Genomic DNA, 24,159 nt, shown 5'->3' on the forward strand with positions numbered 1-24,159 from the left:
GCATTTGGATTGGTTCTACTTTTTGCCTATTATGAATAATTTTGCTGTTGACATTTGTGTACACTTTTCAAAAAATTGTATTTTCATTCTGTCTGAAAGGCAGAGACAGACAGAGGTCTCCCACTCACCAAAGGCCCACAACGGCCAGGGCTGAGCCCAGGAGCCCAGGGACTCCACCCCAGTCTCTCCACAGGAGTGACAAGGAAGCAAACTCCTGAGCCATGAGCCTCCGCCTCCAGCACACTGGCGGGAAGCTGGATTGGAAGCAGAGTAGCTGGGGCTCGAATGGGCAGCTCTGATCCAGGGTATGGGTGTGCCAGCAGCCATCTACGCTGCCGTGCCAGGCACCCGCCCTGTGCGTGCAGGTTTTCTGTGGGCCCTGGAACTGCCGGGTCAGATGGTGACATTAACTTTCTCCCGACGGGGGCTGCGCTGGGTCACAGGCCCCGGCAGCAATACGTGGGGATTGATTGCTCCACATCCTTGCCAACAGTTACTGCTATTTTTAAAATGTTTATTCGGGGCTGGCGATGTGGTGCCGTAGGTTAATCCTCCACCTGCCGCACCACCATCCTATATGGGTGCCGGTTCTAGTCCCAGCTGCTCCTCTTCCCATCCAGCTCTCTGCTATGACCTGGGAAAGCAGTAGAGGATGGCCTAAGGGCTTGGGCCCCTGCACCCACATGGGAGACCCGGAGGAAGCTCCTGGCTCCTGGCTTTGGATGGGTGCAGCTCCGGCTGTTGTAGCCATTTGTGGAGTGAACCAGCGGATGGAAGACCTCTCTCTCCCTCTGCCTCTCTGCAACCCTGCCTTTCAAATAAATAAAAATCTTTAAAAAGCAGAAAGCCCAGAGCCGGTGGTGGGAACGCAGTTGCGTGAGCCATCACCCCTGCTTCCCGGGGTCTGCACTAAGCTGGAGTCGGGAACGAATCAGGTGTCAAATCGGGGCACTCTGATGGGGGACGTGGTGTCTCAGCCTCTACACTAAACAGCTGCCCAGGTCTTTTTGACAACAGCTATGGGACAGGGTGTGAGGCGGGATCTCCACCTGTGGTCTTGGTTTGCATCTCCCTACTTGTGAATGACCTCACGTGTGTTTGCACGTGCTTCTCGGCCACGTGTATATTTTCTTTGAGAAAAATGTCTATTTTAAAATCCCTCTTCCATTTTTTAATTGGGTTGTCTTTCTATTGTGGATTTGTTAAGGGTTCTTTATGTTATCTCGCCTGGAGATTTTGCTACCTAGAAATACAGCTGCCCCTAGGGGTGCAGACAACAGAGGCGGCCACCAGATGGCACTGTTTTAAAGGATAAAGGCGCTGGGGCTGCGCTGAGACCGGCACTTCCTCTTCCTGGTGCACTGTGGGAGTTGTAGTTCCTGAGACTTTGGGCCGGTCCAAACAGAAGGCCAGCCTGGACACTGGCGGCTGCTAGGTTTCCAGGCCATTAGCAGGAAGCTGCTTAGTTGGTTGGGGACACGGGGTCCCCGTCCTTACTCTACGGGAAAGCAGAGAGACAGAGACCCCCGTCTGCTGCCCCCCCAGTCTGCACTGCCTGCAGCATGCATGGCCGTGCCAGGCTGAAGCCAGCAGCCTGGGACGCAGGCCGGGTCTCCCCCGTGGGTGCAGGGACCGAGCCGCTTGGGCCATCGCCTCCTGCCTCCCAGGCTGCACTGAGGCAGGGAGCCGGGACTCGTGACCCAGGCACCCTGACGTGGATGCCGCCGTCCTGTGTGACGTTCAAGTGCCCACCAAACACCCACCCCGGCTTCCTGTCTTTAACAGGAGTGACACCGGTGTGGCGTGGAAACATGGGAACCCTGTGTCTGGCGAGAAACCCACGCCCTCTGCCCATCGTCCTGGGCCCAGGATGCACACGGCAGGGCCTTTGAATCTTCAGAGTCTGTTTGGATGAGTTTAACTTAACATTGCCCTTTTTAAAGCTTGAGAGCAAACTAAGGGATCTCCTTTTCCTCCACACACTACATTGCCATTTTCTGTAAAGATTTATTTATTTATTTGAAAGACAGAGTTACAGAGAGGGAGAGACAAAAAGACAGACATCTTCCATCCGCTGGTTCACTCCCTAAATGGCCGCAACAGCCAGAGCTGAGCTGATCTGAAGCCAGGAGCCAGGAGCTTCCTCCAGGTCTCCCACGCAGGTGCAGGGGTTCATCTTGGGCCATCTTCCACTGCTTTCCCAGGCCATAGCAGAGAGCTGGACCAGAAGTGGAGCAGCCGGGACTTGAACCAGTGCCCATATGGGATGCCAGCACTGCAGGCAGTGGCTTTACCTGCTACGCCACAGCGCCGGGGCCAGGCCTTAGGTTTTAATCCTTGCAGGGTAAAGAAGTATGTGTTTACAGCATCGTCCAAGATATTATTCAAGTTGTTTTCAAAAGAAAATGCTGAACACTGATTTTTTTTCTTCCCCTTCTTAAAGCAAAGGTTTGGAGTTCCTGCTGACAGCATTCTAGAGGGGCGGGCCCGTCACAGTGGGGGAGCCCGGGGTTCAGAGACGGACAAGCTTGAGCGTTGCGTCCTCAGCCACCTCGTGCTGAGCACGCGGCCACAGCTTGTGCACTCGTCCTTCTGCGAACATGGAGATCATGAAAGTCCCGCTGTCCAGTGAGCGCCTACTGTTAACTAACCGCATCAGCGGCCGTGACAGCCGCAGCTTGGTGTGTGTCTCGTGTGATCTGTCATAGCGTGTTAGCTGCATCTCACTTTACAAATGATTTGGTCAGTATCTCTCTCACACACACGTATACGTGCATCTGTGTATATATGCATGAAAATGAAAATAGGGTAACAGTAGGAAGACCATGAAGACAGGGACAAGTCCCCAGAGAGGTGCGCTGGGCTTGCATTGGCAGCATCCCTGCTGGCCCCTCTGCCTCCTTGCTGTCCCCCTCCTGTCCCTTGACTATGATCGCGGCCCCTCACCTGGTACTCCTCCTCCAGGCGCGACAGCAGCACGGCCTGCTCCACCGTCAGGTGCAGGTCGGTCAGGCCCAAGGTCAGCACCATGGACTTGAGCTGGGTCACCACGAACTCGATCCCTGCGGGGCCGCGAGCGGAGTCAGGCCCATGCCCTCAGGCAGCCCCTGCACCCCTGAGCAGGGAAAGGGAGGGGGAGAGTGTGCTGCACCCTTGGGGTCCGCGCCCTCTTCCCTGGCGTCCTCCTCCACCCAGCCTGGCCAACTAGAGCAGCCCCGCCCCACAGCCCCGCAGCGGGTTCCCAAAGGGCTTGTAACTGCAGACATCGGCTGGAGAGCCAAGCCCCGCTTTCTTGCTAGGACGGCCAGCTCCCAGACATTTCCCCCGCCCGGGCCCCACCCCTCACTCGGGGTGCCTAGTGTGTGTCACCGGGCCGGCCGGTCTGTGCCACCTCTTACCTGTTCTCAGCCCACTCTATCACTGGATCCCATTCATTCTTTTGGAGCTCCACCAAGGTCTCGGGCTCTTCCACCCTGTAGCTAATTCATGGCAAAAACCACCTTCATTAATGGAAAAGTACAATTCTTTCATTCGGTGACCGCAAAGGACCACAAAGGGGGAGGGCACAGGCTGCTCCGCCCTGGCCCCGCCCCCCAGCCCTGCAAGGCTCTCCCCTAAAGTGGCAGTCCTGGGGCCAGCGGCAGCGGCAGCACCTGGGAGCCCGTGAGAAATGCATGTTCCCAGGCCACACACCCCCACCCCACCCATCTACAGAAACCGGACCCTCTGGGGCGAGAGCCACAGCACGCAGGCTGAGCCCCGGCCCGGTCGCTGCCGCCTTCCCAGAGACGCACACGAATGGCCCGTTGCCTTCTCAGGAGCCCGCCCCCCTCTCGGTGTGGACACACGGTCCTCAAGGCCAGGCTGTGGCCCTCGCGCTGACTGAGAGACACGGAGACCCAGCTGGCTAAGGGGGAGCCGGGCTGCAGGGGTGTCACGGGACCGCAACCCAGGTGGGCGCCGTGGAAAGCCATGGTCTCGTGCAAGGGAGAGGAGGAGAGAGGCCGTGCGTGTGCAGAACAGCGGGCCCCTCCCCACCCACCAGGGCCCCCGGGACCTGCTACCGCCAGGGCGTCACTTACCAGATGGTGTCAGTGTCCAGAAACTTGATGGCCGCTCGGATCAGCTGGTCCTTGCTCCGCTGGGTCGGGTTGTCCAAGGACGTGTTGCACAGGGTGGTCTGCGGGGAGAGGTGGGTGAGGCGAGGGGGCGGCCATCAGCACCGGCCGGGCTCGGCCGAAAGCCGGGTGCAGGGCAGCAGGGCGGGGAGCCCTGGAGCGGCAGGGACTGTGCTCCCGTGTGCCGGGGCAGCTGTGGGATGCTCGCAGCAGCGCGGTGGGCCTCCCCGAGGTCTCGGGATTCATTGATTTACAGAACGAGAGAAGTGACAGCAGGAGAGATCCTCCACCCGCTAGTTCACCCCCAGATGAAAGACTGCTCTCTGTGTCTGTCCCTCTCTCTGTAGCTCTGACTTTTAAAATAAATAAAAATTTAAAAACAAAGTACCTATCTAATTTAATCCCCATGACAAAGCTCTGGAGTAGGTACAATTATCATACCCATTTCATAGATGTAAGAGACTGAGGCCCGGGGCGGTCAGACACAGTGAATAAGACCCGTAGGCAGGAATGGGACACAGATCTGACAGAGCGGCTTTTCCAGCGGGCGCCCTTAGCACACAGGCAGCGGGGACGCTGACATCCAGGCCGCACCCACACTGGTTCTGAGATCTGCCTGGACAATAAGAGGTTGCTCAGTGCGCTGTCTGCGGCCCTGGTCGCCCCCAGCTCATCTGCTGGCCAAGGAGCAGGCTGGCCCCTCAACAGGACGCCCTCCGGGTTGGTGGGCCAGGGTGGGAGCACCATCCTCAGGCGGGGTGCCCCCTGCACTGACCACAGCTCCCTGAGGCGAGCGCTCTTCACCCACCTTTTAGAGGCGGGGGGCCCAGGGCCGAGCAAGCGGCAGCCCCTTGCCCAGGGTCAGGGAGCCCCTTGCCCAGGGTCACCGTCAGGCAGCTGCGGGCTGGACCTGGGGGCCTCAAGCAGCCCCCTCGGTGGGCACGGGTGGGGCTGGCACTATGGGAGCCTTCCTGCCCCTGCTGCCTTTAGCCAGGATTTACCGAGTGCCAACGAGGCTTCCCGCCAGGGGCTGGCTGTCGCTGGTTAAGAGTGCAAGGGACGTGGCCCCTGCCCTTCTGTCGCTCAGCGGGCAGCAGGGGAGACAGACAGGACCTGTGCAGACGCCAAAAAAAAAAAAAGCAACAGCGACAACCCGGATGCAGGACGAGCCGCCGTGACAGAGAAGAGGGCCGGGCAGCCGGCAGAGGTGACGAATGTCCTCAGACCAGAGCTGGCCATGTGAGGGGCCACGCAAGGGACTGCGGTGGCTAGGCCGCTGGGGAGAGAGCCTGGCGAGACGTGCGGCTGTCCTGGGCAGGCCGGAGCCCTCCCACCCCCATCCCCGGGCCCTGCCAGGACGTAGAAGGGAGCCCCGGGCTTGTTACCAGGTGCATGGTGTAGGACTTGATGGTGTCCTGCTGGGACTCCCACTCGGTGGCCACGGCAATGGCCAGGGCCTCGCTGGGCACGGTGAAGAGCTTGGCCTGGGGCGTCTTCAGCTTCCTGTGGTCCAGGTTTATCTCAAAGCCACCTCGGGACAGCAAATGAAGGCCTCTCAGGGGTCGTCACGGGGCAGCGGGGGCCGAGCCTGTATTTGGCCGGAGTCCCTTTACAGAAACGCGTAGGGACGAAAGCGCAAAGGACAATCCCGCCACTGAAGTGGCAGCGGATAAAGAAAAAAATAAAACAAGCAAGCAAGCAAAGGAGCCCGCACTGCTGGCCGTCCACGCTCAAGAGCTCAGACACTCACCTTCGCCCTGGCTGATGCTCACGTTCTGGTAAAACCTCTTCCTCTCTGTAAGAGACGATTGCTTCATTAAGGCAGTTGAAACCACGCTGCTGCGGCTCTGGGGGCCCCCGCCCTGTGTGTGCAGATGGCTCGCTAGCGCGGATGGATTTTGGGCCACCCCCATGGCCGCCCACGCCCCGCACACATCCCAGATGGGTGAAAGTCATAGACCCATTTCGGGCAAGACTCTGGGCCTCTCAGGAGAAGCCAGTGTGTGCGTGTGCAGTGCACGTGTGTGTGTGCACGCGTGTGTGGTGTGTGGGCAGGAGGTAGAGCTCCCAGGAGCGCCTCCCACCCCCTCTCTCCAATTAATTAACCTAATTAACCGGCTTGCACATCTATTCAGCTGTCTCAAGTGCATTGCTCTTCCAGCACCCGGGGCGACTCATTATGCTTTGCTACCAAGGGGCAGAGGTTCCTCTGCAGAGGCTGGTGCCAAAGCACTGTGCACGGGGGCCGGCGCTGTGGCGTAGCGGGCTAAGCCTCTACCTGCAGCCCCAGCATCTCCTACGGGCATCAGTTTGTGTCCTGGCTGCCCTTCTTCCAATCCAGCTCCCTGCTCACGTGCCTGGGAAATTCGGAAAATGTCCGTTGTATTGGAGGCACCAGACCTGGATAATTATAAAACCTGTGACTTGGTGGGTATGAGAGGGTCCTGGGCACTCACTGACCATGTCAGCAAGACCCACTTTCCCAGAGCCCAATGGGCTTGAGGCTGCAGACACACTTCCTCCCTGGTCCACAGTAGCTCAGAGACCTAGTAGAACTGATTCCTGTCTGTATCTGCACCTCCCTTTCAACAGGAGGTTCGGTCTGAGGCTGAGTCAGTGCTGGGAGGAGCCTAGGGGGGAAGCAGCTGCCCCGGGCATCCAACCAGCTCATCCAGAACACCCTCTGAGTCTCTGGGATCCCGGGCGCGTTCCATCCCAGCACCACTGGTCACCTGTTAGGCTTCCTGCACAGACACAATGCCTCATTGCACAGGCCACATGGCTCAATACTTGGTCAGTATCAGCGCAGGGCTCGTGAGCGCCTCCCACAGCCCAGATTCGGGACTGCAGGCTGCCCCCTGCCTGCGCCTGACCTGGAGCGATGTGCTGGTGCCCTGGAAGGCATCCTATAACCCCTGGTCTGCACTGCACAGCTCTGCGCTGCAAAGCTGCCCACGTGTGACACAGGGACCTGGCTCCGCAGGAGGCAGCCCCGTCTCCCCTCCATCTCCCTTCCTCCGGCACCACACAGGCCTGCTCTGCAAATCAGAGCCCTCGATTCCTGCTGGCTCGGCTCCGTGCCAGCCTGGTGACGGCTCCTGCGTAGTCCCATGCGTGAGGCAGGCATGCTTGGCACATAGGTGCTCAACCAGTGCCATTCTCCCGCTCTCCTCTCACTTCCTCAACCTCCTCCTCTCCCTGCGTGCGCCAACACATGACTCGTCCCAGTCCCTCGGGGAAACTCAGGGTTCCTGAGACCCCCCTGGGCACCTGGCTCCTGAGCCCAAGACCCCAGCGGGAGGCCTCCATGGCTACACGGCCGCGAGGCGTGGGGCTTGTCCTCCACACAGCCTCCCTGGCCCTGCAGCGGCGTCTCCAGCCTCTGTCTTCCCCCAGGAGGGCATCACCACTGCTCCCCACCCCCGCCCCGGGCCCAGGCAGGTCACCCCCAGCAGGTGGCTGTCAGAGCCCTCGCCTCCCACACTGGGCTCTTCCTGTCTGTCTCTCCTTCTGTTTCCTGCCATCACACTCCTTCTCCCCTAATCCAAATCCCTCTCAACTCGGTGTCACATCTGAACGCAGCCAGATACGGTAATCCCTGTAGAAATGTCCCCGGAAAACTGACAGCAGCTTAACGTGCTTCGAGCGTCCTGCAGTTCAGCCCCTCCCCGGGGCTCATCAGACACAGAGGATGTGTGTCTTATCAGACACAGAGGATGGTCCTCAAAGAGGGAGATGGCACCACCTACCCCCGCCCCGGGCAACGAGGGAGGGCAGGGGACCCACGCTTGAGGGCAAGCAGGGGTCCCGTGGGGTCACCCCGGTTACCTGCTCACCCATTTCTGAGCCTCCCTCAAGTGTGGCGGGAATGTTTACTGCCTGCTGGCCACTCTGCCCTGCACTGGGAGGCCGAGAAGAGAGGAGAGCTGAGAGGCACGGGCAGTTTCACGGTGAGCTGTCGACATTTAAGACGGGCCTTGGGTCCAGGGATTAAGACACCCAGGGCCCAACCTGGAGCACCTGGGTTCAACACGCAGTCCTGGCCCCCAGCTCCAGCTGCCTGCTAAAGTGGACCCTGGGAGTCAGCAAGGATGGCTCATGGGATTGGAGAACGTGGGGCCCTCGTGGCTCCTGGCTTTGGCCTGCCACCCAGCCCTGGAGATGAAAGGCATTCGGGGAGTGAACCAGAGGATGGGATCCCTCTCTCTTTCTCACATTTAAAAAATATATAATTACATATGTGATACTTATATATTTAAATAGATATATGTACACACACAGCATTTGGGTAGGTTCATTTTGGGCTCACAGTTGACAGGCTTGAATCAAAAGAGAGAGCAAGCAGTTCCCATGGCCCTCTGGAGTTATGAATGCAAACCACCCGCCCCCCCTCAGAGCAGAGAGCCACACAACAACGTGTCCCCTGTGAGGAGACGTGGGATTGTCCCATTGCTACCCTGCCCCCAACCCGAGCTCGAGCTTGGTTGCAGTTGGCATCCAGAGCTGGACAGGCTGCCCCTGTCGGGTGGAGGGTGGCCGGCACTGGCAGCACCTGTGCCCATGGCATGGAGGGGAAGCAGCAGCAGCTACCAGAGCCACGCTGGGCTGCGGAGGGAAGGGAAGTCACAGGGCAGTGAGGAGCCCAGGCGCACAGAGCAGAACTCAGGCGCACAGAGCAGGCAGCAGGGCTGGGGGCAGGGCGTGCTCACCCCACACTGAGCATCAGACAGCTCCTGGGCGTGGCCGACACACGGCCCTCCTGGTCTCCCTCCGCAGCTGGGTGTCCCGTGACCCAGACCAGTCACCTGCTCACCCGGCACCCACAGGTCCCCCTTTTCCGTGGCAGCCTGGATGTCCCAGTGTGCCTCCACTCGCATGGGGCTGCTCAGTTGTTGAGGCCTAGTTGTTAGCTCAGAGAACAGGCTCCATGAACCTCCTCCCCCTACGTATGGGGCCCTCGTTCCTGGAGCAGGATACAGGATGTCTAAGGAAGGACCCGACGTCTGCATTTCCCACCAGCCTGCTCCTCCATGCCCATACTTCCAGGAAGACACCAGCCCCAGGAGCCCACTGCACCTGCCCTCTGCCCCTTCTCCCCGGAGCTTCTCCAGCCTTCACGCAGGGGAAAGCCCCACCCCTGCCCCCCTCCCAGCCCAGCCTGTCTGTGCGGCCACCTCTGCTTCTCACCCAGGCTCATTAGACCCAGCCCGAGTCTGCATTCCCTCGCTGTTTCCCCAGCAGGAGGATTGGAGGTGACCTTTAAATGTCGCTTGCAAATGCCAGCTGATGCTAACCGGCTCCAAACTGCTGCACAGGCGTGGCCTCTCCCAAACGCCAGCCGGATGGCAGGGCTGAGGCTCCCAGCGCGGGGAGAGTAGCTTCTGGGGACAGATCTGCCCTTGCAGCAGGAATGGGCCCTGTGCTCTGCCAGATAACCCCAGTTCCTGCTGCTCCGGGCGGGCGCTGCCTGCTAGGAAAGACTGGAGCCCAGGAGTCCTCCACCCTTCCCGACTTCTGGGAGGAAACCCAGGTCTGAAGGAAGAGGCAGATGCGTCCTTCTGAGAAATGATTCTCTCGCAGGCTCTCTCATGGGCGCTGATGTAACCCTGACTTACCCATCGTCTTGCCTTTTTTTTTTTTTTAATGAATGAATGAATGAATGAATGCTGGTGTACTTTGGGTAATTTCTCACAATGGAGCTGGAGTAAACTCCATCCCTGAATCAGACAGGAAGAAATCCAAGCTGGGGCTGACCCTGGGGCCCAGCAGGTCAAGCCACTGCTTGTGACGCAAGCATCCTGTATCAGAGTGCAGGTTCAAGTCCCTGCTGCTCTACTTCTGATCCAGCTCCCTGGGAAGACAACAGCTGATAGCCCAAGTGCTTGGGCCCCTGCACCCATGTGGGAGACCCAGATTGCATTCATGGCTCCTGACTTCAGCCTGGCAAAGCCCCGGCTGTTGCACCCATTCGTGGACTGACCCAGAATTGAAAACGCTCCCCCTCTCTCTGTCACTCTGCCTCTCAAATAAATAAAATAAATATCAGAACAGAAACACATGCTCACAGGCCAATAGAAAGTGGAGCCAGGAGTCCCGCCTGGGACTGCCCACCTCCAGCAGGGTCCATAGTGTTGCTCCCACAGCCTGTAATTCGATTCTTCCCTCTCCCACCTGCAGGGACCCTCTGGAGTGTCCCCAGCCTCAACCCTCCCCCCACCTCCGCGCCTGCCCCTGTGGTCTTCTGGAGTCTCTGGTTTAACTCAGCCAGGGTTTGTTTATCAATTAGGTGGAGCCAGCATGGCTGCGGCAGTACAGGACACCATGCTCTGGCCCTGGCCCTCACTCTTCTAGAAAGGGGAGGCCCCAGAATCGAGACCAGGACTCACAAGCGGGGAAACACAGAGGGGCCGGGGCAGGGGCAGAGCCCTGAGAAATGGACCCCAGGCCAGATCCGGTGTTGCCCCAGCAGCAGGGAAGTCAGTGTCCTTTTCTAAGCGTCTCAGTAACTCCAGGAGTGACACACGCCCACTGCCCCCTCCCGGGATCTGCGTGAGCCGGACCCGGGATCAGGAGCCCACAGCACAGGGGTTGCCCCAGCTGTGCAGCATAGGGCCCTGAGCACCACAAGCGGAAGAAGCACCTGGCAGACGGCACAGCCCCGCGGCCCAGGGGCTCCGGATCCTGGCAGCACCAGGTAGAGAAGTCGCCCGGCACCTGCTCCCCTTCTCTTCCCTCTCAGGGGGCTGGAGCAGTCCCGGGAAACGGTTCCTGGCAGAAAGAGCGACTTCTAAGGAAAAAGGAAACTTCGGTTGTCTAAATCACGTCTTAGCTCGCTGGCCTACTTCTATTTTTATTTTCCCATTTGAGAGACAGGAAGAGAAACAGCGAGACTGAGCGGTGGGAGAGACTGCCCGTCCTCTGCTCCCTCCACACTATCCAGGTCTCCTAGGTGGGTGGCAGGAGCTCAGCTACTTGGAGCCGTCACAGCCGCCCCTGCATCAGCTGGAAGTGGGAACGGGAGCTAGGACTGGAAACCCAGCCCAGGCTCTGTGACGGGCGGGGGGGGGGGCACAGGTGTTGACTGGCATCTTAGTCGCCAAGCAAAACGCCCACCCTGCATTTGCCTTGTTTTGTGTGTCACGAAGCTACCAGGGTCCACGAAGCCTTAGGTCTCTAACTCACATGCGGTCACCGTCATCATCATGTCATTATCTTTGTCTTCATCATCAGTAATCAGGAGTCAAGCTGGACTCGGTGCTGTAGCATGCTGACCCGCCTTTCCCAAGTGGGTTTCTTCCCATCTGTTTATCGGCGCCCTCATCTGTGCAGTCTGGCGCTCACTCATTAACCAACGCCCACTGACCACTCTGGGGCCCCTTGGGAGAATGAGAAGAAAGGTGCTATTCCTGCCATCAGAAAACACACAGGCCATTCTCTCAAAGCACAGAGGAACCCAAGGCCGGAGCCCTCAGTCCCGGGTCAACACGCACACGGGCTACTGCTGGCCTCGGAGTGCTGGGATCTGTGGCTGCATCCCGTCTCGCCTTGGCTCTTGGCCTCTACCTACCCACTTGTAAATGTCAAGATACGTTACAAAAGCTACTCCCCAAATCCACACCTAGAGCCTCACTGCTACCGAGGGCTTCCTGAACTGGGGAGGAAGTCATCCAAGAGCCAAGAAACTAATTCCTGGGGCCCAAGTCTGAGGAGTCTAAGTGCAGTGTTGGCACACGCAGGTGGAAGGGCCCTCCTCTGCCTGCCTGTGGAGGGCTCCAGGGTGAGATCTCGGAGTGCTGTCCTCCATGGAATCTCTCTCTCTCTCTCAAGGTGCCGGCATCCCCCCAGGCCAGCCAGCAGAGAAACGAGCCAAACAGGCGGGTCAGGAAGGTCGCGTGTCTCCCGGGAAGTCTTCGAGCCCTCCAATTGCATCAGGTATACTGGGGAGCTGGGGACCGGGCTGGCGTTACCTGCAGTAGCTGGCATGGTCTCTGCCACGCGCACCTGTGCAGGTTTTGGTGTTGGTTCGGTGGGGGAAGGCTCTGCCAACTTTCCTCTTCCCTGGACCCAGAAAAGCTGGAAGGGGTGCATTGTGACTTCACTGGGATGCATCTCTGGTCCCCAAAGAACCTGCGCGCAGGAAGCAATGGGGAGAGAAAGGAAAACAAACTGACCCTGGTGGGGAGAACTGTTCACCTAAGCCAACAAGCTTTGCCAAGAAAGCAGGAGCAAGCTAGGGCGGGATGGGAGAGGCCAAGGTCCAGCTGGTGAACAGTGGGTGGGCGGGGGTCTAAAGTATACATTAGCCAGGACCTGAGAGGAGCCTGGGTTCCACGGAGAGAAGAGTGTTGTTCTCCTGCAAGGACGTGGCATTCCTACTCCCAGAGCTGCATCACATGGAAGTCTGGGTGTGGAATGTCCTGAAGAGACAGTCCAGGGGCACTGACATCAGGCACCTGCAACCCGGCTTTGGGCTGAGGGCTCAGTGGGAAATGATCAGCGGGAAAGAGAAAAAGAACTAGAACATCTTCATGTTGAGGGGCACGGGCTCCCTACCCAACACCTACTCCTCTTCTGTAGACAACTTCATTCTGATTTTGCCTGGGGAACCCTACTGGTATTCTTAGCACCCCAGGTATTAGGTGGGGCTGACTCCACCCCTAGTCCCAAACATGAAACACACAGCCACGGCCCAACCAGTCAGCTCATCACGGAGCGGTGGGCTCAGGACTCGTTAAGCCAATCAGGGTTCCTGTAGCACCACCCCAAGAAGCGCTTCCTCGTTCTCAAACATTTGAAGACTAAAGGAGTTGGGCTGGAAGTCACACAGTCGTCTTCCAACCACAAAGGCAGAGCTCGCCTAGGAGTCAGTACAATAGCAGCCAGGATATGGAGACCGTGAGCTCGTGCCACGCCCCACGCCTGGTGCTGGACTTAGAACTGAGCTTCTCAGGAGTGATGCAGCCGGTTTGAGTTGGGTTCCCCCCAACTTTAAACCCAAGCTCATAAAACTATTGCAATAGATGGCTTACAGAAACTTGCAGAGAATACGGGACTGTTTACCTATGATGTACCTACTGGAGTTGATAGCTCCGGTATTTTAGCTGAGTGACTGCTGCTCTCTCGCCACGGCTGGGACAGACAGGACCAGGCAGGGGCACGGAGACTGGTGACACGGGACCGGGCAGGGGCAGGGAGACTGGTGACACGGGACCGGGCAGGGGCATGGAGACTGGTGACACAGGGCCAGGCAGGGGCATGGAGAATGGTGACACGGGACCAGGCAGGGGCATGGAGACTGGTGACACGGGGCCGGGCAGGGGCATGGAGACTGGTGACACGGGACCAGGCAGGGGCATGGAGACTGGTGACACGGGGCCAGGCAGGGGCATGGAGACTGGTGACACGGGGCCAGGCAGGGGCATGGAGACTGGTGACACGGGACCAGGCAGGGGCATGGAGAATGGTGACACAGGGCCAGGCAGGGGCATGGAGAATGGTGACACAGGTGCTGCGCCAGCTTGAAACTCCAAGGCTCGGGTGGCAGTGGGAAGTTCTTCCCCAATAGCTAAAGGCCCTACAGCCCAGCTGGCCTCCCTCCCTCTGATAAAGCGGGATCTCACCAGAATACTCACAGCAAGAAGGAAATGAGGTGTTGTATGAAGAACCAGGACCTACACACTCTAGTCCCCTTTGCGTCGCATGTCACTCCCCTCCGATGTGTGACAAGGCGCCCATCGCCAGGGCTCTGTGGGCCTGTCTCTTCCTCCCTGCGTGGGCAGCGGTGCCTCCCCTCCCCCACCCCCGTGTCACATGTAAAGATGCTATCTATGGTGACAACACCACAGGAGGCCTGCTGGGCCACTCACCTGGGAGGCATGATCTGGAATTCTAGAACTCTCTTCTTAAAGACACACACACACACATCAGCATTCGCTTCCCTTTTAGGTATAAACAAATACGCAAACAAGCGGCTTGGCGGCATAATCACAGCTAAATTGGAAACTCTGGCATTATCCAGAGTACGCTATCTATCCAAGGAAGCTGAGAGGCCCCGGACGCACAACATCATATTTCCCCAGGCATGGGATTAATTAAAACTATCAAGTGTTCCCAGCTTTTTGAAATTAACTTTGAAAGTGTTTGGCGTGTAGGGATAAAGAGAAAGGCGCTGTGGTAGGGGGAGCATCCCAAGGGCGGGGCTGCTGGAAGCAAGCCACGTGCCAGAGTGCTGTGTTCTGTGTTTGGTTCCTCTTTAAGAGACAGGCGAGGACAAAATGAAATTGTAAAATTCCTGTGGGCAGAGACAGCAAAGTCCAAAGAGCTTTGCATTCATGCCCTCCCCCTCGGGAGCACGTTAGGATCTGCGTTCTCTGATGCACGTGAGTGAGCCCGAGGCTCACAGCAAGGTGGCCAAGGCCAGGTGACGCGGAAGAACGGGAGGGCGTCGGTGGGATGAGGCTGTGCCCCGCATCTACAGAGTGGAGGTTTGGTCCCCACCGTAATAGCTTTGGGAGGCGGTGGTGGAACTGAAGAGGCGCCAGCAGCCCTTGAAGGAATCAAGCCCATCTCTCAGGCTTGGGTTAGAGCTCGCGGGACTGCATTGGCCGCTGCACGACTGTGTTTGCTGTAACACGGGTGGGGCTTCTCCACTCGCCCTCCCGTCCCTTGTGACCTCGCTCACAGGAGCTCCTGTCACGTGATGCCATCGCCAGGAGGCCCCTCCAGAAGCTGACTCCAGCAATCTGCTCTTGGGCTTCCAGAGCCGTGAAATGAACCTCTTCTTTAAAAACCTGCCCAGCCAAGGCAGCAACAGCACACAGACTGAGGCACTCGGAGGAGCCTTGTAAGGAAGGGAGCGATGGCTCACCTACCCTTTCTCCCTCTGCTTCTGGGCTTCGGCCCCTTTTAGTCTCCTTGTTATTCTCCCCCTTGTCGCTCAACCCACCTCTGGCACTTTCCTGGGCTGCACAGGAGCCCCAGTGAAGATTCCCCAGGAGCCCGGTTCTTGCTCCACCATCTGGTAGTTGTGGGACCTCGGTCAAGTCACCTGCTTCTTCCTGGACTCCATTTCCTTACCTGTAAAATGGAACCGGGGAGGGAGGAGTTTCTCAGTCAAGCAAAGCAAGTGAGCCATTGGGAAGGACTCCCCACAGATAACGCATCGTCACAGAGTGCCCAAGGCCCAGGGAGTTCTTCATTCACATTTCAAATGCCCTTGACCTGTCAGGCCAGTGAAGAGGGCGGGGCTCAGCCCTGGCGCTTTTCCCGTTGGCACTCTGCTTTTTCATGGCAGGGCAATGCACGCTCCCTGCCTTTTGCTGTCATCGCGAAGCAAGCCCTCAAAGCATATCCAGTTTCCCTTGGTCCTCACCATGGCAAGCTGGGGGTCTTCTCCCGAGTTCGCCTCCTCAGTTGCTTGTCTCCCAGCTCCCACAGATCTCAGAGGGACGTACAGTGGGTCCCTAGGAAGACACCTTGCTGGCTCTGCGCCCCCACCTGCTGGAGTGGCGAGGGCTGTGTCTTTGCTGTGGACTGAATTCCCTCTCCTTCCAGCCATATCAGATGCCTCCTCAACTTGAGGTCTCTTCTTCCTAGCAGAATTCACACTGAGGTCATCACTCCTCCTCTCCCTTGGCCAGCCATGTGCCTGGGAATAGCCCTGTCACCCTCCCCAGGCCCAGGGGTTTGTCTTGATCGGCACAGACTAATCGTGATGGTCCTACTGCCCTTGCTAATGGCTGAGCCATTGGATATATCAATTCTGGCCACTAAGAGTTCAGGTGCTCCTTGAGGGTTTCTGGGGACAGTTGTACCACTTTGTAAAAGAGATACAAGGAAAGAAGCCATTTCCTGCCTGTGGACGACCTTGGGTGCGAACCCTTAGGCAGCTAGGCAAGAACCAATTCTTGGTCTGAGGATGGCAGAACAGAGCGGGGAAGCAGCGCCGAGCCCTGCCACCACTGGGTGCTGAGTCAGCCAGCCCGGGAGCCACCCTGCCTCTGGACTAGACTACGCCAGGTCACTTTGCGATGGCTCAAGTCCGTTGGAGTTGGGACACTTTCTCACTTGCAGCATGGTGCATCCAAGAGAGATCTCCTCCTTCCCCAGCCCACCCCCGGTGCCCAGCCATGAGCTCATCATCCCGGCCGCGGGTGGAGCCTGCGGCCACCATGTAAGGCAGGATGCACCTGATGCTGCCCAGGGAGGACAGGACACAACCTCAAGGCTCAGGGCCGGATCCCATCAGCACCCTGCAGAATTCCAAGGCCAGTTTCATCTCGAATTCTTTCCAATGTCCTTCCCCAGTCAGGCTGCCCCGGGTCTTGCTTGAACGATTGCCATTACGTGTCCAGGCAACCTTCCTCCTACTGGTCTTGCCCCAACCCACCTTTGTTTACGTTGCCATGACAGCAAATGAAGGACCTTGTCCCGCCCTAGTCCATTTCCGGTTTAATGGCTCCCCACTGCCAATAGGATAAAGCTCAAGATTCTTTTGGGGATGAAGAGGGTGGTCATGACTGGTTCCCAGTCTCAATTCCCATCCTTTCTGCTCTAATGATGTAACACTCCACACGCCCTTCCCTGTCCCACATCTCCATTCTCTCCCATGCAACTTCCTGTGCCTAAAACTGGGATGAGTAACTTTAAAAAGACTTATTTTACTTATCTGAAAGGCATAGGTTCAGAGAGAGAGCGGGAGACAGGGAGAGAGATGTCTTCCATCCGCTGGTTCACTGCCCAATTGGCCACAATGGCAGGGCCTGGGCAGATCCAAAGCCAGGAGCCAGGAGCTTCTTCCGGGTCTCCCACGTGGGTGCAGGAGCCCAAGCACTTGAGCCATCTTCTGCTGCTTTCCCAGGCCATAGCAGAGAGCTGGATTGGAAGTGGAGCAGCCAGGACTCAAAGTGGCGCCCATGCGGGATGCCAGCACTGCAGGTGGCGGCTTTACCTGCTACGCCACAGTGCCAGCCCCTCTACCAGACTCTTAAGCTCCTTGTATAGGGCAAAATGGTTGCCTGCTCACTCCTGCAGATCCAGATGCTTACAGGGTACCCAGAGTATAACAGCTTCTCAATAAATATGGATGAAAATGAAATTTTGCATTTCACATTTGCCAAACACACACAAATATGAAGCCTGAAGAAAACAACAAAACAAGCCCCTCGAGGGGGAATGAGCAGGTAAAGGAAAATTAGATCCTCGCTGCTTCCACCTGTGTGTACAGAGACGCTTGGCTGAGGGGAGACTGTGATCTGAGAATTTGGCGTAAGACACACTGCAACAGCAAGGCATCATTTCAAAGCCTTTCTCAGGACCAGCACTTGAAAGGGCTGGCACTGTGGCTCCCTATGGGCACTGGTTCGAGTCCCGGCTGCTCCATTTCTGATCCAGCTCCCTGCTCACGCAACAGGGAGGCAGCAGAAGATGGCCCGAGTGCTTGGACCCCTGCCACCCATGTGGCAGACCTGGATGGAGTTTTTGGTTCCTGGCTCAGACCAAGGTATTGTAGGTTTTAGGGGAATGATATACCTTCATGTATGTACCTGTATATAAAGGGTCTCCAGGAAGTTCATGACAAATCCATGTCATGAAAAACTATGCCTGTAGGGCTGACATTGTGGCTCAGAGTGTTAAAGCCCTTGCCTGCAGTGCTGGCATCCCATACAGGTGTCGGTTCTAGTCCCCACTGCTCCTCTTCCAATCCAGCTCTCTGCTATGGCCTGGGAAAGCAGTAGAAGATGGCTCAAGTCCTTGGGCCCCTGCACCCACGTGGGAGACCCGAAAGAAGCTCCTGGCTCCTGGTTTTGGATGGGCACAACTCTAGCCGTTTTGGCCAATTGGGGAGTGAACCAGCAGATGGAAGACCTGTCTCTGTCTCTACCTCTCTCTGTAACTCTTTCAAATAAGTCAAAATAAACCTTTAAAGAAAACTATGCATGGATTTCAAATCTTTTGCACCAAAATAAAATTTTAATTTCATTTTCTGTGACCTTTTTGAAGCTGTGTGTGTGTGTATATATATATATATATGTAGAGTATATGTTTATTCTGAAACAAATTAGTAGTTAACTTGCTAACCATGACCAAGTTTTTTTTTTCTTAAAGATTTATTTATTTATTTGAAAGGCAGAATTACAGAGTGAGAGAGAGAGAGAAAATGATCTTCCATCTGCTGGTTCACTCCCCAAATGGTCACAACAGCCAGAGCTGAGCCTGGCAGGAGCCAGGAGCCTGCAACTCCATCCGGGTCTCCCACATGGGTGGCAGGGACCCGAGCACTTGGGCCACCCTTGGCTGCCTTCCCAGGCACATTAGCAGGGAGCTGGATCAGAGCAGAGCGGCCAGGCTCGCACTGGTACTCCAACGTGGGACGCTAGCGGTACAGTGCCAGCTTAGCCCACTGCACTACAACTCCGGCCCCCATTTTTACCTTCTGGCAAGCCTTTATGAGATACCCTGCTGTTCAGTCACCTCTCCCTCCACCCGCAGCCCTGCTAGGGAAAGGAAATGCTTGTAATCCAAGTCAACCTGACGCCCTGGAATCCGGCTGCCAACCATGAGCCCCTGCGCCAAATGCAAGGGGAGCACCCCGGCTCCTCCAGCACACAGGCCCCTGGGTCGTCCCCAGCCTCCCAGGGCCCAGGGCTCCACGCCTGCCTCCCCCCCGCTCCTCAGCACTGCTCTCATCACAGCCAGTGGCGTGCTCAGCTCCCCGGATTGCTGGCTTGGTCCTGGCGCTCCTGGCTCTTGTAAGCTCCTGCCATTGTCTGTCCCCTGCCAACGTCGGGAACCGGGCCACGTGCAGACATCTCCGAAATCTGATGAGTGGACTCCCCTCTCTGCGTGCTCAGCGCCCCGCTGCATGGAGCCAGGGCTCGGCGTGCTGACGGCAGCAGCCGCCGAGTATCCCCAGCCCGCCCTGCCGGGCCACCCCCGAAGCCCACCTAACCCTCGCTCTTCCCCGAGCTGACCCTGCCCAGCAAGGATGAACTCTTCCCAGGCTCCCCCTGGCAGTGGCAGTCCTGCTCCTCTGCTGATTTCCATCAGCACCCTCCCACGGAGGCTGGGGAGACAACTTAGCAAACACAGTTTAGCAACTTAGCATTTTGCTGGGCTGACTTCTCTTTCACACGCCGATGTTTATTCCAAAGCAGTCCAGCCCAAACACGCCGTGCTCGTGGGGGAAGTCGGTTTCTGCTCCACCGTTCCTGTGGCTGCCGCCGTCTATCCCGCTACGTGATCATCGAGGCTTAAGTCGCGGGATGCATTCCTGCTGAAGGCTTTATTGCCATTTTCAAAATCCACTGGTGTCTCTGTGGCTTGGGACTACAAAGCTGAAGGAACACCAGCAGGGCTAACTTGGCTCCAAAGAGCCAGCACTAAAACCCGGAGCCCGAAAAGCCTCCGAGCCCAGGGAGCCTGATCCGCTCAGAGATGATTGCACACCACAGGCAAATGACGGCCAAGCCCCCCGGCCTGCCATGACGTCATCTTTGCCCCCAAATCAAGCAAGGCCCTGAGCCTGCGTGCCCGCGCTGGGTGGGAAGCAGATGGCTGGACCAGAGAGAGCTGACGGAAGGAATCGCACAACAAGTATCAATCAACACAAACACCCCGGCATCAGCAAGTAGGCAGCTTCCAGCTCTGGGCAGGGCTCTCTGGTGGCATTTTTAGCGGCGCTCTTAATTAGGGATGAGCTGCGAGGCTCATCAGCTCCCCCACGGCCGTGGGAAATGTGGCAGGTGGCGTCTGAGAGCCCCCCTCCTCCGAGGGGTGCAGCCGTGCCAGCCAGGGAGCTGTGAGCAGAAGCAGACAGAGAGGAGCTTAAAGGGACCCAGAACGAGGACCTGGGGACCTCCGGGGCCAGCACTTCTGCGGGTCCCGTGCTTCAAACACATCCTGTCTCTTCCCACATGCGAGTTCTTCCAAGACAAGGGCCTTCTGCCCCAGCGTGGGCGCCTCCCACAGCCCTCTGCACGGTGCTAGAAACTCTGGCCAACGCCATGCGGCCAGCCTCACCCATCGAGGTCTGTTTAGATTCCAGGATGTTCCTGAGGAGGCTTCCTCAGGAGGTCCACGGGCAATGAGTAATAGGCTAAACGCGACGTGTGAATTTCACATTTGGCAGCAACAGGAACTTCACCGCTGCAGTTTCATTTTCATTTTCCACAAACTTCTGGGTGCGCCTCAGTAGTGGGGGGGGGGTCCGGGGGGATCTGTGGGGGTGTCTGTTTCCATTCTCCTGCTCTTGTCTTCATCCACCTTTAATGCTTGATGCCTTCTCCTTGTCTTTCTCCGTCATTTACAAATTCCTTAGGGAAGGCGACCACGACTCTTTATTTCTGGTTTTATTTCACTTGTTTTGTTTTGTTTTGGGGGTTTTTGCTTGAGATTCATTTTATTTATATGAAAGGTAGCATTACAGAGAGAGAGAGAGAGAGAGGAAGAGAGAGTTCTTCCATCTGCAGGTCCACTCTCCAAATGGCAACAGTGGCCAGGACAGGGCCAGGCCAAAGACAGGAGCCAGGAATTCCATCTGGGTCTCCCCAGGAGTGGCAGGGATGCAGACACTTGGGCCGTCCTCTGCTGCCTCCCAAGCCCAGTAGCAGGAAGCTGGACCAGAAGTAGAGCATCCGGAATGCACACCTTTCAAACTGGCACTCCCAGATGGGCGTGGCCATCCCAACTAACAGCTTAAGTCACTGTGCCACAGTGCACGCCCCCGGACCTCAATGTTGGGCTCTGTATCTTCGTCTCTCCTGCCCCAGAGCAGAGTCAGGGGTGAGCCAATCGCGGGCTCCCATTTGTGCCTGCAGTCTTATGCTTAGGGTTGGATGTGTTTGTGGGTTGCAGGTGTGATTCTCTGAGGCAAGGGCCTCTCTCGCTGCCCCGCCCCAGGTATCATAAGGACTTGCAGCATCCAGCTGACTGGACGCCCATGCTGATGGGATGCTGAGTCAGCATTTGTTTGGTGTTCATCAGAAGGAAGGTGACAGGGGCCAGCAGTGTGTTAAGCTACTGCTTGGGACACCCACAGCCCATATGGGAATGACAGTTTGAGTCCCACCTGTTCTACTTCCAATGCAATTCCCTGCTGATGCTCCCGGACAAGCAGCAAGAGATGGCCCAAGTGCCTGGGCCCCTGCCATCCATGTGGGAGACCTGGATGGAGCTCCAGGCTCCTGGCTTCAGTCTGGCCCAGCCCCGCCTTTGCAGCCATCTGGGGAGTGAACCAGTGAATAGGAGATGCCTCTCTCAATCTCAGTCTCTCTCTCTCTCTCTCTCTCTCTCTCTCTCTCTCCATCACCCTGATTCTCGAATAAATAAGATAAATCCTTATTTAAAAAAGAGAAGGAAGTGGACAGTCCTACCTCAGGCCCAGGGTTAGGGTTAGGGTTAGTGCTGACCTCTGCGTGTTAAGTTCCCCACGTGTGTGTCCCTGACATGCTGACTACATCTGTGTTACTGCATGAGACTATGACATACGTGTCCAGCATCCTGGCTGGTACATGGTAAGTGCTCAATCTGTGGCCACTAATTTATGATACAATCTTTTAATTATAAGAATTAAAAGACTCTGTGTATTTTATTCTAAGACTTGTATTTCCTTGGGGTCTGTAGCTTAGGTTGTTAAGGCTGAAAAGGAAAAGAACAGAAAGTAAAGTTGGCTTGTTTTAAAGATCGCTGTACCTCACACGTTCCCTAATACGTATTCAGATCACATAGGTCAGTTTTAAATGATTTGAGAATCAGATACACACACACAAACAAATTCAGAGACAAAGACAGACAGAGATGGACAGACAGACACAGGGAGGGAGAGAGAGGGAGAGAATTGCATCTGCTAGTTCATCACCCAAATGCCCACAATGACCAAGGCAGGGCCAGGCTGAATCCAGGAACTCAGAGTTCCATCCAGGTCTCCCCTGCAGGTGGCAGGAGCCCAGTACTCGGGCCATCTCTGCCTCCCAGGTCTGCATTAGCAGGAAGCTGGGGCTGGGATCTGGAGCCAGGAATGACCGAGGTGCACTGAGGTGGGAAGGGGGCATCTTAACCGGTCCACTACCAGCCAGGCCAGACGTCTGCTCTGATCTTCAGATTTTAGAACATGAAAGTGATGAAGTCGGCCGGCGCCGCGGCTCCCTAGGCTAATCCTCCGCCTAGCGGCGCCGGCACACCGGGTTCTAGTCCCGGTCAGGGCACTGGATTCTGTCTCAGTTGCCCCTCTTCCAGGCCAGCTCTCTGCTGTGGCCAGGGAGTGCAGTGGAGGATGGCCCAAGTGCTTGGGCCTTGCACCCACGTGGGAGACCTGGAAGGAATTCCTAGCTCCTGGCTTCAGCCTGGCCCAGTCCTGGCCATCGCAGCCATTTGGGGGAGTGAACCAACAGATTAAAAATCTCTCTCTCTTTCTCTTTCTGTCTCCCTCTAACTCTGCCTTTCAAACAAATAAATCTCTAAGTGAAAAAAGAAACTGATGAAAACAATACTTTGCTCCCAGGTTGAGCCCCTATGAAAACACAGGGGATGTTAAAACACGCGTGGAAATACAGATGGTGTAAGGTTTAGGAACAGCTGTGGACGGCTGTTTCACAGAGTGAATGGAACACAGCCCAGGGTGATACTGACAAACCTCCACCAGGCCAGGCAGGTCAGTGGTCTGCGCGTTTGCTCCCGCTGCGGGTCGAGGCGGCCATGTTGCTGGTGACGGAAGCTGGGCCCCATGACACGCTTGGTAGACTGGAGCCGTGTCACCGGGAGGGAACCACAGCCATCCGCAGGCACCGGGAAGGACAGAGATGTTCCCCCGCCTCCACCTGACAGCCTTGCGTCTGAATTAATTAAAAAGTCAAACCTGACTATCAGCCCCGCCTCTGGAGAAGGAGCAGGCCGTCCATAAAGCACCTCGTGTTTGCATAAGGATTTTATGCTTTGCCAAGTGCCTTGGCGTCCATCGGCCCGTTGGAACTTCCTGACAACCCTGCAAGGCAGGCGGGGTGAGAGCCAGTGGCACAGCCATGGGAGGTCGCAGAGCCCAGCCCCAGCTCAGTGACTGCTCTCTGCTGGCCTCGACTCCCTCTTCTGCAGAATGGGCACGGCAGTGGTGCCTGCCTCACTGGTTTCTTGTGAGGGACACATGAGTGGATATGAGTGAAGCAGGTGCAATGTGCCTAACAGACAGGGAGAAATGTTAGCGGTCAGTATTATCAGCCCCACGCTGGGTCCTGGGCTCTGGATGGTGACCAAGTAGGAACTCATTTAAGCTCTACCTCGATGTTGACACATCTCTGCCAGTGCAGGGGTGTTCTAACAGGTGCCAAGAATAAGCTGCCACAGCCCAGGGACTGCAGGGAACAGAGCTTGTCCAACACCTTGCCATGAGCTATGGCTCTCACCCACCACGCCGGCCAGCTTAGGCTCCTAGCTATTCCCGGGGGACAAGCACATAGCCAGCTATGCCAGAAAGACAGTGGCTCCCCGTGTTCTACCCCAAGACCTCTGCATCTGCCCACTCTTACCACGATCAGCCCAGCTCTGCAGGAGGGAGTGGCGCACCCCTGAGAAGCCAGCCCCTCGGCCAGGGCTCCCCGACAGCTCAGCGCGCTGAGGCCCTGCGTGATCGGTATTTGAAAATGCACACCGATCGATGCGATCGTGAATCCACTACATAGTCTGACGTGGTCTGTTCTGCCCCAGATGGCCCAGAGGGGAGGAGCCAGTCCTCTCCCTGACACTCTTCCCCACCAGATATCTGTGCGACACACACCCTGGACTGGGAGGCAGCAATGCTGATGGTTTTCATCCCAGGCTCTTCCCATCAGAGATCCACAGGTGGCTGAGGAGGGGGCAGAACCACACAGAAAGCCTGTGCCGATGCAAAACAGGGCTTCCTAGAGGCAGGGGCTGGCGCACAGCCTGCAGGACAGGTGAAGGAAGCCGGAGGTGGAGGCGCCGGGCACAGGCATGCCCAGCAGGCAGGGCTGGGAGGACATCAAGTACCCCAGGAGCTGTGGGGGGAATGAGTGGGGAGACACAGGGCCCC

The 24,159-nt window shown here is 57.1% G+C and overlaps 1 protein-coding gene and 1 long non-coding RNA gene across 13 annotated transcripts in view; one reads left to right on the forward strand and one right to left on the reverse strand.

The window, feature by feature from the left end:
* Positions 1–24,159, forward strand: part of LOC138846348 (uncharacterized) — a 37,620-nt gene that overhangs the window by 4,777 nt on the left and 8,684 nt on the right. The window contains exon 2 of the long non-coding RNA XR_011383833.1: positions 11,946–12,050. This is a non-coding gene — a long non-coding RNA (uncharacterized lncRNA). The remainder of the gene's footprint in view (positions 1–11,945; positions 12,051–24,159) is intronic.
* LOC138846347 (ATP synthase mitochondrial F1 complex assembly factor 2-like) overlaps positions 1–24,159 on the reverse strand; it is a 31,911-nt gene that overhangs the window by 2,402 nt on the left and 5,350 nt on the right. For 2 of the 12 annotated variants that reach the window (XM_070061779.1, XM_070061780.1), the window contains exons 2-8: positions 15,064–15,194; positions 12,086–12,245; positions 5,869–5,913; positions 5,504–5,649; positions 4,083–4,180; positions 3,399–3,479; positions 2,947–3,062 (exon numbers count right to left, since the gene is read on the reverse strand). In XM_070061779.1, the coding sequence (XP_069917880.1) occupies positions 2,947–3,062; positions 3,399–3,479; positions 4,083–4,180; positions 5,504–5,649; positions 5,869–5,913; positions 12,086–12,245; positions 15,064–15,135 (718 nt within the window). In that variant the 5' untranslated portion in view covers positions 15,136–15,194. Of the gene's footprint in view, positions 1–1,993; positions 2,337–2,946; positions 3,116–3,398; positions 3,501–4,082; positions 4,181–5,503; positions 5,726–5,868; positions 5,914–6,396; positions 6,440–12,085; positions 12,434–13,750; positions 13,912–15,063; positions 15,195–15,489; positions 16,067–24,159 lie in introns of those variants that run through there. The other 10 variants (XM_070061776.1, XR_011383831.1, XM_070061777.1 and 7 more) reach the window with 10 other exon arrangements.

Source organism: Oryctolagus cuniculus, chromosome 17 (genome assembly GCF_964237555.1).
Source record: "Oryctolagus cuniculus chromosome 17, mOryCun1.1, whole genome shotgun sequence".
NCBI classification, from domain to species: domain Eukaryota; kingdom Metazoa; phylum Chordata; class Mammalia; order Lagomorpha; family Leporidae; genus Oryctolagus; species Oryctolagus cuniculus.